The 19,823-nt window shown below is 37.1% G+C and overlaps 1 protein-coding gene across 4 annotated transcripts in view; it reads left to right on the forward strand.

The window, feature by feature from the left end:
* TSPAN12 (tetraspanin 12) overlaps positions 1–19,823 on the forward strand; it is a 65,482-nt gene that overhangs the window by 17,424 nt on the left and 28,235 nt on the right. For all 4 annotated transcript variants that reach the window (XM_032643777.1, XM_032643776.1, XM_032643778.1 and 1 more), the window contains one exon: positions 282–417. In XM_032643777.1, coding sequence (XP_032499668.1) covers positions 282–417 — 136 coding nt within the window. The remainder of the gene's footprint in view (positions 1–281; positions 418–19,823) is intronic.

The following is a 19,823-nucleotide window of genomic DNA, read 5'->3' on the forward strand; positions in this document are numbered from 1 at the left end:
TTAGATCGACTTTTTACTGACAACCTCTATCTTATATTTTAAATGAGCTGAGGTAGGAAGGCTACCACTTGTATAAAAAACTAAACCAAAGAAGACAAAAAATAAAACGAGCAAGCAAATTGGTGATTGTTCAGTGATTCTGAAATAGAAATCCAGTCTTCAGCTTTGAGGCATGATGATTTAAAGGATTATTAACACAAGTCAGTTGTGTCTTGTACTATGTCTTGGGTGCATTTTGGTTATATTTTATTTATAATATGACATTATTGTTCTTCTTTCAGGGTAGAGGAGGCTGTCATCTTGACTTATTTTCCTGTGGTTCATCCGGTCATGATTGCTGTTTGCTGTTTCCTGATCATCGTGGGGATGTTAGGATACTGTGGAACAGTAAAAAGAAATCTCTTGCTTCTTGCATGGGTACGGTGTTTATATCTATTCTTTATTGTGGTTAAAAAGACCAACCAGTAATGTATAATTGGTTCATCAGTGCACAAGATTACATGCTTAGGGAACTGTGATAGCGGTTCCCTAATCTGTGCTCATTGTTCAACATCCTGTGAGAAGGGAAGTGTTCTTTCCATGAGAGACGATTTCAGTACAAGTATTTGCTGTACTCAGAAGATGAGGTGTGGAAATATGTACACTATTTAATTATTTCACTCAGGCAATGTGTTGACATTTTCATTTGAAAGTAGAAATTTTTTCTAGTGTCACGGACCTTATTACCACTCCAACAGGCCCCTCGGGACTAGAACTGAGACGTCATAATGGAACTCTGTTTCTTTCTCTCTTTTCTTGTTTTAACCAAACCCACCACTTAAACCCATGTGGAAATTCAGGTGGTGAGGTAGCAAACAGACATCATAATCCCGGCACTGCCTTTACATAGGTTAGTGGATATGAGTCTCAGTTTCTATAGTTTTAGTGTTTTGTTTTTTTAAAAATTCTGGAACAGTTGGACTAAATTACTTCTTAAATTCCCTTCAGCACTCAAGCTCTATGAATCCAAAATCTATGATTATGCCTTTAATTCAAAAATTAGCAAACCCTCTTTTAACATTAAAAACTTGAGTCAATTAAAAATACAGTTTACAGATAGAGTTTTGAAGCTCATTGATTGTATAAAATATTATATGTTAACGGCCCCAGGGGGTTGAGGCTGCTAACATGTAATTGCAGACATGTCAGATTCCTAAAAAGTAATTCATTGAGTATATTCCTTTCTTTGCCGTAGTTCTCAATGGTATCTGTGCACTCATTTCTTGTAGGGAACTTACAAAAAGGTTTTTTTATGGTGTGCTGATAAGCTGGATATCTGAGCAGAGAAAAAGCCCTGATTTGTAGCATTTGAAGATTTCTGTGATGTAAATACTCCCAGCATGGTCGATTTCAGGCTACCAACTTGCCATTACTGAATGCAGAGCTGGGGAGAGATGAGCACAGATTGGCTCTCAGGAGACAGCTCCCGCACACCACGGCTTGACTAGCTCCCGTCCCAAGCCCATTAAAACAGACTCTTAGTGTGAAGCTGAACTAAAGCTTTGCATTTCACAAGAACAACCTGTGTTAATGTATTACTTGGCTTCGTGGAGGATAACTCTTTAGGTCCATGATTGGAAAACAGAAAATGCTGCAGAGAAAGGGGACATGCCCATTGCCTTACTTCTGTTCACTTTGGTATACAATGCTTTTGACTGTATTTTATTTATAATATGTCATTAATTTTCTTCTCTCAGGGGAGAGGAGGTGGAAGGGTTTGGAACCTATGTTGCAATTCAAGAAATTTGGACAATAATTTAAACAAACTAAAGTCCTTACTTCATATGAAACTTACAGTTTAAGGGATGGATAAGGTATTGAAACTCAAAAAAAAAAATCTCAGAATCCTTTTTTAAAACCACAATCTTACAACGATGTCCTATGTATACAACCAATTTAAATATAGCTGCTGTTCTTCCTCCTCCCAACTGGTATGATTCTGGATGGTTCCTGGACTGTAGAGGTGGGGTGGGGTAGGATAGCATATTTCATGGAACTTCAAAGACTTTTAGGAACATATTTTGAAAACCATTTACGCATTCCATTAGATCGCTTGAATGCAAGTAAAACAATTTGACAAATAACGAGGTAATTTGGGCTCTCCTTGGGGCAGGATGAGTCATAGAGACTTGTGCATGGGAGCTAGTTTGTGATGTTGGAAAGAACCTTATGCTGCACAGGTGACGTGGAGGACTGAGGTTCTAAGGGCCAGAAACTTGTTCATTCATTCATTCTTCAAACATTTATGGAGAATATAGGCACTATTAGCCTTTGCCATCAGACCAGTGTATACACAGTGGATAGGCAATTTCACTACTGTCTCACAAGACCTCTAATAAGATTTACTCTGAGTACTGAGGCTAGAGAAGAGCTCCAAGCTCAGTCCCAAGGGGTCAGCCTCTCCTCCAGGAGGATGACTGGCGTAGATTGATACTGCTTTATCCCATCCCGCCCCTTTTGGTGGATGTACTCTTGTCCACAAAGCAGCTTTTGGTGCATCGCTGTTCCACGTGTCCCTGGCTGCCGTCAGCTCTTGGTTGTTCCTTCCTGTTGACTATCTGTGGCAGTTTGTGCCCCATTCCCATCGGGCTGCCTGTCTCCTCTTAGCAAGTTCCTAGATGTTACTCTGTCTAAACCCAGCACAACGTTTCCTTTGCTTGAAGAATGATTTGTGGTCTCAGCTCCCAATTACCTGTTACTCGTAACTGATCTGCATCTGATCTGCTTCTCAGGCAGTTTTTTCTCTGCCTTTCTTTCCATAGCCTCCTTCTCTAAACAGTTGTCAAATCCTGTAGGTTCTAGTTTTACAATCTCAGGATCCCGTCCCTTCTTTTCTTATTTGGAATGCCCAGGTTCAGGCTCTCCTGACTTTTTTTCCTTAATTTATTTTACTTATTTTTAAATTTTTGGCTACGTTGAGTCTTCGTTGCTGCTCACAGGCTTTCTCTAGTTCCCGTGAATGGGGGCTACTCTTCATTGCAGTGCGCAAGGTTCTCATCGCGGTGGCTTCTCTTGTTGCGGAGCACGGGCTCTAGGTGCGCGGGCTTCAGCAGTTATGGCTCGCGGGCTCCAGAGCGCAGGCTCAGTAGTTGTTACACACGGGCTTAGTTGCTCTGCGGCATGTGGGATCTTCCTGGACCAGGGATTGAACCCGTGTCCCCGGCACTGGCAGGCGGATTCTTAACCATTGTGCAACCAGGGAGGTCCCTCTCCTGACTTCTTGCTGAAACAGTGCAGAGCCCCCTAACTAAACTTCCTGCCTCTGTTGTCTCCTAATTTACCCCAACCCAGTGCTCCCCGTTAATACAATGCAACAGTGATCACATTACTCCTCTGTTCCGAAACCTTGAAAGACTTCTGGTTGGGTAATGAAGTGTTCAGAGACACTTCAACCTTGCGTCAAGCTCTTCTGCAATCAAACCTTCATCTGCCATTTTTAGCTCTCTTACCTACTTCATTTTCTGACTGTTCTTTCCTGCTCTTACTCCTGCTGTCCCTTAGCTGGGAATTTCTTCTTAATGCTTTTGTTTCAGTACTACCAACCCATTACAATTTGCCTGAAATACTACCTCCTGAAATTGTAATAATGACAAAGATGATGATGATAATCAAAGTAGTTAACATTTCTCATGTGTTGACAAACTGTAATGCTTTCAGACTCGTAGAGGTTTAAATGAAATTTTTATATGAAGGGCTTTACATTAATTAATCAATTTCGAGACAGACACTATAATTATTCCCATAATATAGATGAGGAAAGGAAGCACAGGTTGGCTCAGTGATTTGCCTGTTTGCATAGCTAGTAAATGGAGTATATGGTATTCAGATCATCACAGTCTAGTTCGAACAACATGTTTGCAACAACTTCACTATTTTACTCTGTAATTGCTGCCTTTTCTTAAATGATTAAGTATCTTAGTATTATTTAATTATTAATACTTAGTATATCTTAAGGATTAGGCATCTCACATTGTATAAAACATTTTCCCTATGATCTTTCATTTTAAACTCAACAACAGTCATCTAAGAGAGATGATTACAAATGAGGTTCAGAGAGGTTCAGTAATATGTCCAAGGTCACTCAGCACTGGCAGGTAAAGCTTTGATTCAGACCTCTGTGTTTCTGACTGCCAAGCCCATTCTCATTGGGCCTTTACCGATGTCTCCAACAGACATGTCTCAACTTTTGAAGTCCAGTGCGTTTCTCCTATTATAAATTTCCCTTTTTTTATAACCAGCCCAAACTGCCGGACTACAAACAACTTGATAATATGAACCATTCATCTTGCCTATTGCTTTAATAACTTTTTTTGAAATCGAGTAATAGACAGGAAATTAGAACAGTGTGAGTCGAAGTGGCCAGCACATCAGATAGGGAGGATGGTGTCTGGAAGGCAGTGAAGAGGGTGAGATTTTCAGGGAGGAGCCTGGCTGGTACATAGGTTTTGACAACAGTGGCCTGTTAAAGGGGTGAGTACTAACGCAGGATATGACAGGATGTTAGGTCCTTGGCAAATATTTGCAACGAAACTCACGTGATTTCTTCCTTTATGTCCTTTAGCTTTTTTGTGTGTGGTATGCGGGCCTCTTATCCTTTAGCTTTTTATCCTAATTTTTTTTTTTTTTAATTAGGAGGTTCCTTAATTTTGGATGCAAATGTTTAAATAAGCCCAATGCATTCAATCCAACTTTTCCATTTCCTTGTACTCAAAATTGCGCTTCACTTTTAAGACCTGTAAAACCAGATTAGAGAAGAAAGCTTTTTTTTTTTTTTTAAAAAAAAAAAAAAGACCACCAGTATCTCTGAGAGCTGCCACAGCTCTTGAATGATTACTAAGAAAAGGTCTGGCAACTGGGCTATGATGCTGTTTAAGCAAAAGTCAAAATGCCATTATTCATCAGACTGATCAAGAAAAAGTGAGAGAGGCTCAAAACAGATCTTTATAACCGACCTGCCTTCCCACGCTCACCCCTCCAACAAAACAACTGCAGGCTAAGAGACCACCTGTAGGAAAACATTTCTGGTGAACCTTGGTCATGAAGTCGACCCTTTTATTGAATTATAGATGCAGATTGCTAAAACACCCTAATTTAAGTTTCCTAAATAAACTACAGGGCATCCAATAAAACTTGTATTTCAGATAGACGACAAATAATAGTTTCGTATAAGTTTGTCCCATGCAATATTTAGGATATACATCTACTAAAACATTATTTTTTATCTGAAACTCAGATTTAAATGAGCATCTTGTATTTTTACTTGCTGAATTTGGCAACCCTACTCTAACCAGATTTGTTCTTAATAAATATGAAACTGTCACAGAACAGCAACTTTTATATACATATAGGAGGATATTACAAGTAATTAAATTCTAATTATATTGGGAAAACAAGCCAAAATGAATAGGAAGATAAGTTTGAATGTGCCATGACTTTCAAAGTAATTTCGGTAACAGAAATTCCTTTTCTCTTTACAAGAGAAATTAAAGCTAAATGGAAACTGGTTTCATGCTTTAGATGGGTACTTCCCAAGGCTTTTAGCTGTAGACTAAATGAAATTCATTTGTTATTGCAGTTCTACCTTGCTATTAACAGAGGCATTAGGAAAGCAGTGCCAGCTCAGGGGGAATGTAAACAGATTGAACAGACATGTTTACAATATCGACAACAGCTGAATGTCACCGTCAGGAGATCGTCATTTGTCAGAGAGTGTTGCTAATATATGCTCGGCTGCCAGCAAACCACAACTTGTCAGGCACTGGTCAGAAATTAAGTTGCCTGCGCCTTACATGTTTAAGATCAGTACCTTGTATTTAAAAGGGAAGGTTTTCTTTTCTTTTTTTTCACTTTTATTATCCCAGAGAATTTGCACATAGCTAGTGATTGTGTGGAAGCACTTTTAAAGCTTTCTTAAAATATCCAGTGGTTGAACCATGTTTGAAATGATTCTCTTAAGAGAAATCAAGTACGTTTTTAATGGCCATGGAGAAATTAACCATCCTCAGTTTTCTGTTATTTAAAATCATAATGCAAAACAGGAATATCTTTAAATAGTAGTTAATTTTCTACTGACTCTGTTTAAGTCTTTCTTTTAAGTAGTTATACATTTAATAATTATACAGCTCCTTATAACCCATTAAGTTAAAATTAAATTATTAAGTTAAATATCTTTATTATTTGCTATTTATAGTTTTGGTTGATAGCCTAGCACCTTTATTTCTAAATCAAAGTCCATCATATCATTGATTGCATGTTCAGCATCTACCCAGAGTTTCACTCTGTTTTCTCAGAAAATACTTATAGCAACTTTATATGGTTAGACTTATTTTACACCTGAGGGGAAGTAGGATGCCTGAAGATACACACCGCTAGCTGCTTTCCTTAGCATTCAGATTCAACTTATGCTCTATGTCTATACGTGTTTCATTCCAACACCCAGTGACTGGAATACATTTAATTAATTACTGGCACTATTTCTATAAAACTTAAATATGCTTCATCTGTAATCCAAGGTATTCAGTAGTCATTCAACTTTTAAAAATATAATCTTTTAATGTCCTTAAGGAAGGAACTCTAAAAATTCGACCATCGTTCTCCCTTATCCTGTCCAAGAATCAAACAACTTCTCTTTCCCTTTCTGCCCTCTGTCCTTCCCCTCTCTTTCCTTTTTCCCTCTGTAAACATATACTGAGTACTCAGTCTGTGATAGACATGAGATACAAAGATGAAATGGGCGAGTGCAAAGAAAATATCACAGCATGATACAGTATTAAGCTTATAAATAAATTAGTGTGGGAACCCCGAACGAGGAGTGGTTGGAGATTTCCAGTAGGTTTGGCAGGAGAGTCTTTATTTGAGCTGGATGTTGAAAATGTGTAAGAGTTTTCTGGTGGAGGAGGGAAGCCACATGAAGAGTATGTGCAAAGATACAGAAGAGTGAAAGAACATGGCAAGTTTAGGCAAAACTTAGAAGTTCCGTGTAACTATGGTGTCAGTGAAAAGCGCATGAAGTAGTCCAACCATGAAGGTCTTTGTAGGAGAGTCTGATGTTATCCCTTGGACTATAGAGAGCCAATGGGTGTTTCCAGCATTTAATGAAATGGTAACATTAAGGGCTGGAGGCATTGGGAAGGCTGGTTAGTGGTTATACCCTAGTCTTTGGAAGCCATGCACGGGGTCTAGACTAAGACTAGAGTTTGAGGACTGAGTGGAAGGCAGCTGAATTCAGCAGACTTTGCTGAGATAGAATTTTTGCACATGGTAGTAATGTTTGTATTACTTGACATACAGGAAACGGGGTATTATTCAATATGTATGCATTTTTCATCTAATAGAAACATATCCCTTCAATATATACGTTTTATTTTGACATATTAACTAGAATTCTTTTAGAGCTATAGCTTTAAAATTTAGTTGTTAAACTCACAAAAATTTCAAGCAGAGGAAACTGAAGATGATGTAGGCATTTCTGCATCCGGAAGCTCAGCTTGCACATCTCGGTTTTGTATGCACACAAAGCCCAGGACAGAGTTCCATTAACCTTTCTGTTTCTTCAGTGATGTTGGTTTGACTGTCTCTAATTATACCCCAGAAAAGCACACAAGCAGACGTCTCTAAAAGGAAATGTCATGATATTCATGCCCTTAGTGGTGGGTCTTTGTGACAGGATCTTGAGTGTTCTTTGGACTTTTTGCTTACTTTAGGGTTTGAAGTATGAATGGCTCAAGGTTTTGTATTTCTGACTTTGGTATAATTTAGGTATACTCTGTCATGGTACGCATTTTAAGCTTTGTTATATATTGTTTCTTATTATATATATTTGCGATAACTTTGGTTAAATATAAGCCATATAAATCTATACCCATTGATTTGGTGAATATCCCTAGTCTGTTCAGAGTTCAGTGACAGATATTTCTCAGGCAGCACGTGCTCTGAAGGGGTGATTCTGCTGTGGATGCTGGTTACAGGTTCAGCAAATGCTACCTTGAGGTTAATTCAGCAATTGTGTAGAGTTTTTGCTTTCACATCTGGGTCCAACACCTATTGACTTCCTTTGGCCAAGGTAAAACAGTAGCTATTCATTCAAAATCATATCAGTGTCTAGATGACTCAGGAAACAGAGTTAAATCAATAGACAAGCAAATGACACGTAAAAGACGAGAGAATTAAGCTGCTTAAGCTATAATGAGGAAAGTAGCTTTCAGAAAACCTGTATAGAAAAATGATGTTGAATATTTACTTAATATGCAATATCTGATGAATTTGATGACTAAATAATAGCTTATGAGTTAAAGGTTTTTTTCATGAAATTTCCTAAATTAAAAACACCTACTTTTTCAGAATTGTGATCCATGTATTTCCCCCTTTATTCATAGCAGGGATTTTTTTTTTTTTTTGGCCTCGCTGCATGGCATGTGGGATCTTAGTTCCCTGACCAGGGATTGAACCTGTGCCCCCTGCAGTGGAAGCGTGGAGTCTTAACCACTGGACCAACAGGGAAGTCCCCATTTCCCCCTTTATTCAGATAAAGGGTTATTACAGGCTCCAATTATGTGCTCAGATTAAGATCAATCTTCTCAGCTCACATGACAGAAACACTAATTTAAATTTTATTTAAAATGTATAAACACTGTAGTTGTATCACTTAGTATTCCTCTTAAGCACTACATTTGAATTATTTGGAAATAAGTGATTATCCCTGAACTTTCTTTAGATTACCATCATTTTAGTTTCAAATCTTTAAAATTTGGAAACTACAGATTTCCGCAATATGGTTACAACTATGAAGACATTTTAGAAACATCTTTAAGAAAGTTGGAATTTTATTAGATGATACGTGCCAATGTAAGAATTGTTGCTAGTTAAGTAAAAATATGAATCTTTTCAGTGTCTCTTCTAGGAAACAAGCATTTAAAATATTATAAATTTTCAGGTTCTGTGCAGGGTTTACACAGCCCAGTTGAAGACACAGACTGATAACTTTTAACAAGTTTGGAGAAGTTTGCCTTTTGTAATTAAAATATTTTAATTCTAAAAGTTCTCTTTTGTGTTATTAAAGTACTTTAAAAGAACTGTAAGGAACAATAGATAGCCTTGTTCTACCAAGAGCATTTAATAAAAGGACATGAGGAATCATTTGAACTGAGATCTGAGGGGGAGGGCAGAATTTGGGTGGCTGGTGATTCATGGGCAGAGGTGGGAGAAGGGCCTTTGCAGGGGAAGCAAGGGACTTTGAGGAATTGAAAGGCTAGTGGAGGGAGCAGTTGTGAAAAGACTCAGAAGCTCATGGAGTGCTTGGCAAAGGGCATGTGTAGGTCATTGGGTAGACGTGTGCCAGTCTTACAAGGCTGAGACTTGGCTGTGTGACCTAGGGCCAAATTATGGAGATATCTTGAATATATCTTGTGCACATACTCTGCAGTGTGAAGTTTTGGGAGCTGCAGAGTGATGGGATATCTCTTTTGCTACATAACCCAGGAAGCAGTGTCTGTTCTTGCTTTCGTCTGGGCCTTTTTCTCATTTACCTGGGAGAAGATAGCTACCTGGTCCTGCCATTCTGGGCTAAGGGGGCTTCACATTTAGAGAACCCTTTTTAATGATGGAAGAGAGAATGGAAGACGTATTTTATTCTAACAATGTGCCTTTACTGATGAAGGAATAAAGGTTTTCAGGTGGGGCAGTCTAGCTAACGCTTTAGAATTTTTTTCCCAGATGTACATTGTAAACAAAATTTTATTAATCTGGATGTATTTAATTCAGGTTTACTAGCAAAATTATAGTTAGTAAGCTAAAGTAGGCACCAGGAAACTGGGTGTGGGGCTAGGATGCCCTTAGGGAGACCAGCCAGCCAAGGGCTCTTGTGGAATGGTTAGAACAGTAGCTCTTTGGAATGCTGCCACAATTTCCCAGGCTCAGGGGGAAAAAAACGTTCCATAAACAATTGACTAGTAGCAGAGGATTGTTGTAGAACTGCTTAACTTGTTTGAGAACAAACTTTTTAAGCATGTTAGAAGCACTTACCTACAGATAATGGATATGCTCCTTTCAAATCATCATTAATCTGTTTATAAAAGCAGGTCTTTAAGGATCTGCTTATCAATTTTCAATATTCTTATAGCTAAAATATTTGTTGTAACAAGCATGCATTTCTCTAAAATTGATCTGTAATTCATGCTATTTAATTCAAATTGTTCCTTCTACCAATTAGACTGAATTACTGATGTTTGGGCAACTTTGGTGACAATTTAGTGATTTTATCATTATTCACATATGGTTTTCTTTCTCTGAACATTAAGCATGACTGTGGATCAGCTTGTGTTCTTCTACTTTATTATTTTAAAAAAGAAAATACATATTTTTGGTTCAGGAAGAAAGTGTTTTTGCTGGAATAGATTTATCAAGAAGAAAAAAAAGAATGAACCTCTTCACTTATAATAAATATTTGTATTCGTGGATTTATAAAATTTAATGGAAAGATTTCCCTTTAATACTCTTAACAAATAGGTTTGAGGTTTTTCTGGAGAATGTACAAAGGTAAGTTAAAATGTATATCTTGTCTGAAAATAAAGGTAAAACAAAAAAAAGTGATTTAGAAGATACTTTCACAAATATAGTTATAGAATGATTCAAAAGTTATTGCAGATATTAAAGTATGAATTCCCTTCCTACCTAATAAAATCCTTTAAAATTTCCAATTTCCTAATCTGTTGTCTTGTAAATGATGTTGTCCTAAAGACGCCGGTGGTAATGAACTCACTCCTCTTGTGTTTGTGAGGTATCTGGCCGCGTTTGCGTCTGAGAGGCATGAGTTGGATCAGAATTGAGTCTGGTGTTTTTTGACTGTGTTGCTTAGGGTACTTCCTCTGTACTTTCCTGCCGAGGTTCTGGTGATGGGGACTCCTGTCTTGCGTTCTGAGGAATAGCCCAGTAATACATAGAAACAACCTCTTCCGAGACCAGAAACACCCTGTAAATCTTTTGCATTGGGGCCGAGCATGCAGACTTTAGCTGACCTGGCTTACAAAGCAACAGAAGCTATATACATGGTGACCTGTCTAACGTGTCCAGTTGCTTTATTGCCTTACCCTTAATGTGTTACCTGTCACAATATACATCTCTGCCCCCGAGAACCCGTGGCCCCTGGCTAAGTCCCTCTGATTTTGGCATAATACGTTTCTCTGTCTCAGAGTTTGAACAGCGTGTGAAGTAAAAGCTTATTAATCTGAACTTCACCAACATCTTTGATAGAGAAACTAGCTCAACAAATTACCAGTGTAAATAAAATGGAAAAGGGGAGTAAATTAAGATACATTATTACAAAGATGCTTCTATGTATTTATTCAAATGTAAGCATGAACAAAGGACCACAGCATACCGATACTTTCTTACTTTAGCTCACCTTTCTGCATGGGCTCAGGAATGCCAAGACTTTGTTTCTTCAAAAACTGGTTTATAGTTCTAGCTTTTTCTAAATTAGACTGAACTCATCTCATTTATAATTCTTAAATGAAAGGAAATTTAATGCTGTCTTTTCTTGGAAAATTTTGTAAAGACACACAGAACATGGTGAATAGTTGGCCTTCAGAAAGTACCAAGCCTGTGTCTGCTATGACATCGTTTTGAGACTTGGCTAAAACAGAGGCTTTGTGTGGACATGTGTTCTAAGCACAAGGGCTCTTGGACTGTTAGTAGTTTAGTCCCGGTGGATTCTTAACAGAATGTCAGCCGTTCCATTATCTTGTACAAATATTTGGCACTGGAATTCTCTTATTTACTAACTTTAAGTAATATAATATTTTTAAACCTCCAATCACTGGGAAAGGAAAAATAAACAACTGACATAGAGATACTTAGCACTGAAAGCTTGCAGAGTTTAGCATTTGACAGGGTAGAGACTGGAGTTTATCATTTATCATTTAGTGAATGCAGGCCTTTCATCAAACTTTTTGTTTATTAAGAGTTGGTTATGTAGCACGTAGGTAGGAGTCAAAAGGCACCGTGTTTTTAAAATATTCAAATGTCCAGTAAAGTATGTTATATTTTGAAATAGTTTTTATTTGTGGAGAGGTGAGTCTCAGGTTGTATTAATGTTCCAAGATCAGCAAATCTGACTTTTGTGGTTTTAAATTATGTTGAATGTTACTTATGAGAAAACAATCTGAGTTTTTAGTTGTGAATTAAGAGACTAGCAGATTAAGATAACTTTTACAGTGTTTATACTTTTTACTTCTCACCCAGTGAAATATATTCTCACTGAGGAGGTTCTGTGATATGTGGTTTATTATCTGCTTTGCTCACACAGAGAAATTTATGTATATAAGTGTTTCGTGGAAGACATTACAATTTTGTGTTAATGTAAAAATTCTTTTCCAGTTGGCATTTATACAGGAAAACAGTTTGGAGAATAACTGTTTTGTCTATTTATCGTAGGTTGGATATAGGATTTTTTGTTTCCTTTAGATAGTTTATATCGCAGAGTCCTCTATCCATAAAACTGGATATGATGAGGATAAGTTTTATATCAATAGAACATAGTTCCTATTTAAAAACTCTTAGTAATTGAAAGTATCTTTTCCTATACTTCTCAACTGCTTATAAAGTTTAATATTCTCAATAAATTGATTGGCTTTGTTAGGGCAGATTGCTTTCTTCTTTTCATTAGATTGATAGAAGTTAGAAAGGAAAAATTTTAAATAAATCTATTCTCCCCAAAGTGAAAATTATTTGAAATATTTTGTACAAAACAAACATTACTTTCTTTGAAATTTTATTAAATCAATTATTAACAGTACATAAGTAATACTTATTTCATTTATTAGTGTTCTTATGAAAGTTCAATTTAATGAACTGTTAAGCACTCATTGGCTATATGACATTATATTTCATTATGAAAATTGTAAGATATGAATAAGAACAAAAGTTAATTTTACTATTAACTTTAAAAGAAGCTGATCTGACTGATTTAATGTAAGGTCAAAACATAAAAAGAGATGGAATTACTGAGATAAAGTGTCAAGGAATTTGATATAGTAGTTAAAGCAGCATTTGCGCCTTTAATTAGGCATTATTTGGAGGAGGGAAAAAGGAATTTTTTTGCCATCCTTAAAATTTTGATATTACTGGTAGTCTTTTTTTTTTTTTTTCCTTACTGGAAAAGGTCAGAGATGGGAATGTAGGTGTTTTAATTCAAAGACAAGAAAGGTTTTGTAAATACCCGTGTGAACATGTACTTGTGTGCATTTGTGTTCAGTAGTGGGGGAGTCTATAGATGATGGATCGTGAGGTATTGCTAACACCACTGCCAACATCCGTGATATAATATGTACTATGTGCCAGCCACTATTGTATGTGCTTTATGTGTATTGGATCATTAAATTCTCCCAACTATACTATAAGGTTGCCACGATTGTTATCTCCACTTTATAGATGAAGACACGGAGACACAGAAAGGTTAAGTGATTTGCCCAACTACGAAGTGGTAGAGCTGGGATCTGAATCCAGGAACTGTGCTCTGACAAACTTAGTGTTCTGTTGCCTCTCAATGTACCTAGCTCCATTTTCTCTTTTCAAACATACAGCTAATGATATTTTTGTAATATGTTTTGGGGAATAACTTACACAATGTATATATATACCTTTGACCTAATAAATGTACATACATACATTTGCACATACACATATATACCTATAAGAATACTTGATTTTTTACATACTTTTTATATACTTTTAATTTTGTATACTCACAATACTTGATTATATATACAAACACGTGTGTTTCTTGAGCAAATAAACTAAATCCAAGCCTCCCTCCTTGAACGAAATTGCCCATAACATAGAGTTCTAAACTTCAAAATTTTGTGACTGAAGTGAATTCTCCAAGTTGGAAAATAATCCAGCTCACGTTGATTTGAGCAGACTGCCTGTGTAGTTTTATGAGCAATATTGCAAGAGACATTCAAATTTCCAAATAGGGTCTAGTGAAAGAGACCTCTGGGGTGGGGGTGGGGGGCGGGTCTGTAAATCACATTTAAATATAAACTTTTTGCATTTTGTTACAGAATCCCTATTTTCAGCTACTGAAGGTACATTTAGGAAAAGGATGACAGCACCTGAGTATAAGTTTCCAATTGCCACCCCTCTCCTTTACTCCCAATAACCATGAAGTATAATTGGGCTACTTATAACTTTCAGCCTTTTTGAATAACCTCTTCTGTGTAAAACATATAAAATCCTCCAGCTACCAGCGTCTTCCTCTTGATTGTCGAGTCTTCGGGGCAGGGCTATTGTTTGTTTTAATTTTATTTTTACTTTTATCAGAGTGCTTCATACACAAAATGTAGAGTAAATTTAAGTCCAAAATACTTCTTATGAAAAATAGTAGTCCTCTACCTTTATCATTTTCCACTGCTAAGAAAGAGGCAACTGCTTTCAATCTTTGTTTTTTGCAGATTCCCTTGGAATTTACTTCCATATCTCTAAATCACATATTTATCTAACTCTTCTCATTCTTTTAGTTTTAAGCCCTATCCATTGACGTCTGTGCAAGATGAGGAACTGGTATCTTTTCCTGCCCTCAGTGCCGCACCACCCTCCAGCCCCGCCCCATGCATACTTCCTCTCTCAGCTCGACACAGATATATTATCATTTTGGTTAGAACAGTGTTTACATGCTCATGACTATGTAAATGTTATTCACAGATGGGCCAGGTAAATTACCAGGTTTACTTTTTTCTTTCTGGAATGATACTTTGGGGTTTTTTTTTTTTTTGGAATTTGTAACTCTCCTTGTTTTCTATGTTTTTCTGTCTAAATCAACTCTAAACTTCCCCTGATATACGTTTTCTCTTCATATATTCAAATACTTGGGGTATTCTATCGATGATTTTTTTTGTTTTTAAGAAATCTCTCAGCACGTTCTAGACCCACTCCAGTCTAGACTGCTGAAGTTGCTGCCGTCACGCGATATCCCCTTTACTACCATTCTGAGATTTCCTTTGCCTCCCTTTTGTTTTAGATCCCTTGTTTCCTGGAATCCAAGTCATTGTCCTACTCTGTTTAGTCTCTCGTTTGAGGTAGCATATCTTCCAGTAGTTTCCTGAAAAACATACATAGGAAATACATTTTTTAAAAAGCCTGCATGCCTAAAAATGGCTTTAAATACCCTTACAGGTTAATTCCTTTTTTTAAAAAATTTTAATCTTATTGGAGTATAGTTGATTTACAATGTTGTGTTCGTTTCAGGTGTACAGCAAAGTGATTCATTTCTACATATACATATATTCATTCTTTTTCAGATTCTTTTCTCATACAGGTTATCACAGAATATTGAGTAGAGTTCCCTGTGCTATACAGTAAGTCCTTGTTGGTTATCTATCTTATATATAAGTAGTGTGTGTATTTATTTTTGAATTTTATTTTATTTATTTATTTTTTATACAGCAGGTTCTTATTAGTTATCTATTTTATACATATTAGTGTATATATGTGTATGTTAATCTCAAGCTCCTGATTTATCCCTTCACCCCACATTTCCCGTTTGGTAGCCATAAGCTTGTTTTCGATATCTGCAAGTCTGTTTCTGTTTTCTAAATAAGATCATTTGTATCGTTTTTTAAAAATTAGATTCCACATAGGAGTGATATCATACATGTCTTTCTCTGTCTGACTTAACTTCACTTAGTAAGATAATCTCCAGGTCCATCCATGTTAATTCTAATGGCTATAGAATTATAGGTTGGAAATCATTTTTTTTCCTCAGAATTTTGAAGACATCCTCCTGCTGCCTCTAGCTTCCACTATTTTATTGAGAAATCCAATGCTCTTTTGGTTTTGAACCTCTACGGAAAAGGTATTTAAATTTGAACTCCAATTCTGTTTCCCATATTCTGCTTTATCCTCGACTATACCTAGTGTCCCCAGTCCTGAGACTGTTTTACTGGTTCCACAGAATAGCCCCTAACTTCTTTACTGGTAGGGGTGGATAGTACCCAGCTACATAGTGTAGGGGAGGGGACCTGAGGGCTCTAACTTCTTCCTAAACAAGTTTTCAACAAATCATCCTTTTTTTAGCCCTACTTTCATCCACTTCTGCAAGTATCCAGGGCTTCCAGCACCTAAGCATTTGGAGGGACTCTGTATGTGAATCAGGTTGTTCCCTACTTTCTCCACTACCGATTAAGCATTCAGCTTTTGGGGGACTGCTGAGAAATTTGCTACTCAACTGTTTGTTTTGTACCTTCCCAAATATACTTGCTATTGTCTTCTTTCCCTTTTCCTTTATCTCTGGGTTTATGTCTTTTAAAATATCCCTTTATTGTTTTAGTGAAACTTCAACAGGGAGAAGGGAGAAGGGCGTGTGTTTAATCTACTTTCTTTAGTGGGAGATCCTGGGGAGTGGGGGAGGTGTCAGGGAAGCAGCTCATTTTTATAAATGAATGTTTCTTTCAGAAAAGACCTCCTGGAGATTTTATTCTTTTGTCTGTACACATATAATGAGATGAAATAATCTTTAATACGGGAAATGAATCCCCCTTATTTCTACTGGAGGATGCATTGACTTACAAGTCACCAAGGGTTAAATAGGAAGGTGGGATTTCATGCCTTTACGTTCCTCCTCAAATACATCCAGGGGACAAAGGGACTAGTTAAACTGTGCCATTCTTGCCATTCTGTGGCCAACGCTTTATTTAAAATAACAGACGAATTGATTTCAGTATTTTTAAAAAAGAATTTGGTTTCCCACCCTCCACGCCCTTCCTGCCCTCGTTTCCTAATAAAGATCTTTTGAAAAATACCAGCTATTTTCTCACTGGACAGGGATTTTACTAAAGATTTTACCAAATAACTTGTGGGTTTAGAAGACTCTTTAGAGTGAGTGACACTAACAGTCTTTAGGAGGAAATGAACAGTTTTACTTGTTGTCATCCTCCAGTCATAGTTACATCCATTCAAGAAATATTCACTGAGTACATGTTCTATGCCAGGCAGTATGTTAAGTATTTAAAACATAATATCTCTTGTACTCATGGAGTTTATATTCTAATAGATACTACGATATGGTTAATAGTGGCTACCCTTTAGGTAATGCTTCCTGTGGGACAGCACTCTACCTGGTTGAATCCTTAGTGCAACACTGCAAGGTAATTTTAACACTCTTATTTGACAGATGAGGAAATTGAGGCTAGGTGGTTTGCTCAAGGTCATCCAACTGGTATGTAAAGGAGCCAGAATCTGAAGCCAGGTCTATTTTATTTCAAAGCTCATGTTCTTCCATTTGTATAGTTGAAAAAAGTCAACAAAGCAATTTCACCTGCAGTGTTTTATCTAATCTTCTGTGATCTAAATCAGTAAGGACACTTATTTCTGAACTGAAAGGTAATTATTCTCGGCTTGAGAGATTTGGTGAAAAAAAATCACTAATTAATTGCATCATTTTGAGGGTATATCTTATTATCAGCTTGCCTTACTTGATGCAGTTTTTGCATGAACATATGTTTAGGGATAAAACTTATTCATAGAACACAAATTTTAGTTTAATTACAGTAGAAGAACTTAGCTATTTTAAGAAAGTCTGTATCAACTAATTTTTAAAGCAAATAAAATAGTTTGTTAATGCAAATAATTGCATTCTAAGTCCCTTGTATAAACACTTTCTCAGGCTTTATTTATTTAAAATGTTCAGTTGATAGTAGCTCAGGAAAGATGGGGAGAGTCTGCATATGGTTCCTTAACTATGTAAATTGTCTTATATGTTTAAAGACACACTGGACTATCATACTATAATCCTCCAGAAAGACACACAGTAAAACAGAGAGGCAATGTAGTACAGAAATGTAAGCAAAGTCAAGGGGAGTCAAATGTTAACAAGAAACTCAGAGCTCAAATTAGTCAGAGAAATTCAGGGAAACCTGAAATTGGTTTTCTCAGTTGGTAAGCTGATCATCATTTCCACTGACATTTATTAAATACCTGCTGTATGACAGGTCCTGCTTCAGCACTGGGAATAAAATAATGTTTACGAACAAGATCCCTGCCAGCCAGAACCGATGGTCTGGCAGGTTAGTGAGCGCAGTGAATTGTGGGTGAGGCAGCCGACTGGTTTAAAAGCTGAAGCCTCTGAAGCTTGATATACAGGAGACAGAGAAACCCTGACACACAAGGGGAAGGAGAAGGGTAAAATGGTAAAGAACAAGAGATGAGATACTGGAAAACAATGATGAAGAAGAAACTGCAGCACACTGCAGGGAATGAAGGTCAAATCCAGGAAGAAAGGGCAAGTCCATATTGGATTGTATTTCACAAACGAGTTCAGAATCGCATTTGTATAATGCTTTACAAACTCAAAATTTAAAATTTTCCAAAACAATTTCCCATGTGTCAAATCAGCCTAGATGATAACAGTGAAGAGGACTTTATTTTTATCTTCATCAGACAGATGAGCAAACTGAAGTCAGGGCAGTTTAATGATTTTCCAGAGATCACAGTGTGTTACTTCAGTCTGCTGACTCCAAATTCAGAGCTCTTTCCACTGTTCTAGGACAGCACTCATGGAGGAGAGGGGTGAGTTGCCCTGCAGACTAGCTTGGTACAGACCATCTCAGCAAACCACGTGTGTTGGGAAAGTAAGGACTTGACAGACACATACTGACGTCATTAGGAGAGATATACACGTGTTTCAATAATGCCGAGGACAGCAGACGGTTTTGTAGTGAAATGTGATATGTATGTACCCTATCTGCCATAACAGAGCTAAACGGGAGTTGTTGCTTAATTCTTCGCTGGCTTTGTTTTATTTAAACTGTGGATTAACACCAAGTTTTATAGATGCCTCACTCAGATCCAGCTCTTAAACTAGTGACTGAGTGATTCTCTGTGCAGTGATCAACACGAGGGTGACTAGGACTCAGAGCTCCCTGAAAAAGAAAGTGTAGGCGTAGGGCTTCCCTGGTGGCGTAGTGGTTGAGGGTCCGCCTGCCGATGCAGGGGACACGGGTTCGTGCCCCGGTCCGGGAAGATCCCACATGCTGCCGAGCGGCTGAGCCTGTGTGTCCGGAGCCTGTGCTCCGCAACGGGAGAGGCCACAACAGTGAGAGGCCCGCGTACTGCACAAAAAAAAAAAAAAAAAAAAATGGAGGCCTTTCCTGATCACCCAGTCCAAGGCAGCTCCCAGTCTCTTTCCATTGTATCACTCTGCTTTTTTTAAAAAAAATTTTATTGAAATATAGTTGATTTACAATGTTGTGTTAGTTTCAGGTGTACAGCAAAGTGATTCAGTTATACATATATATGTATATATAGCTATCCTTTTTCAGATTCTTTTCCTTATAGGTTATTACAAAATATTGAGTAGAGTTCCCTGTGCTATATAGTAGGTCCTTGTTGGTTATCTATTTTATATATAGTAGTATGTATATTTTAACTCCAAACTCCTAATTTATCCCTCCCTCCCTTTCCTCTTTGGTACCCATATGTTTGTTTTCTATGTCTCTAAGTCTAGTTCTGTTTTGCAAATAAGTTCATTTGTATCATTTTTTTTTTTAGAATCCACATATAAGCATATGATATTTGTCTTTAGACAAATACTTCACTTCTGACTTACTTCACTTAGTATGATAATCTCTAGGTCCACTCATGTTGCTGCAAATGTAATTATTTCATTCTCTTTTGTGGCTAATGTTCCATTGTATTATATATCACATTTCTTTATCCATTTATCTGTTGATGGCAGGTTAGGTTACTTCCATGTCTTGGCTGTTGTAAATAATACTGCTACGAACTTTGGGGTG

This window comes from Phocoena sinus, chromosome 9 (genome assembly GCF_008692025.1).
Source record: "Phocoena sinus isolate mPhoSin1 chromosome 9, mPhoSin1.pri, whole genome shotgun sequence".
NCBI classification, from domain to species: domain Eukaryota; kingdom Metazoa; phylum Chordata; class Mammalia; order Artiodactyla; family Phocoenidae; genus Phocoena; species Phocoena sinus.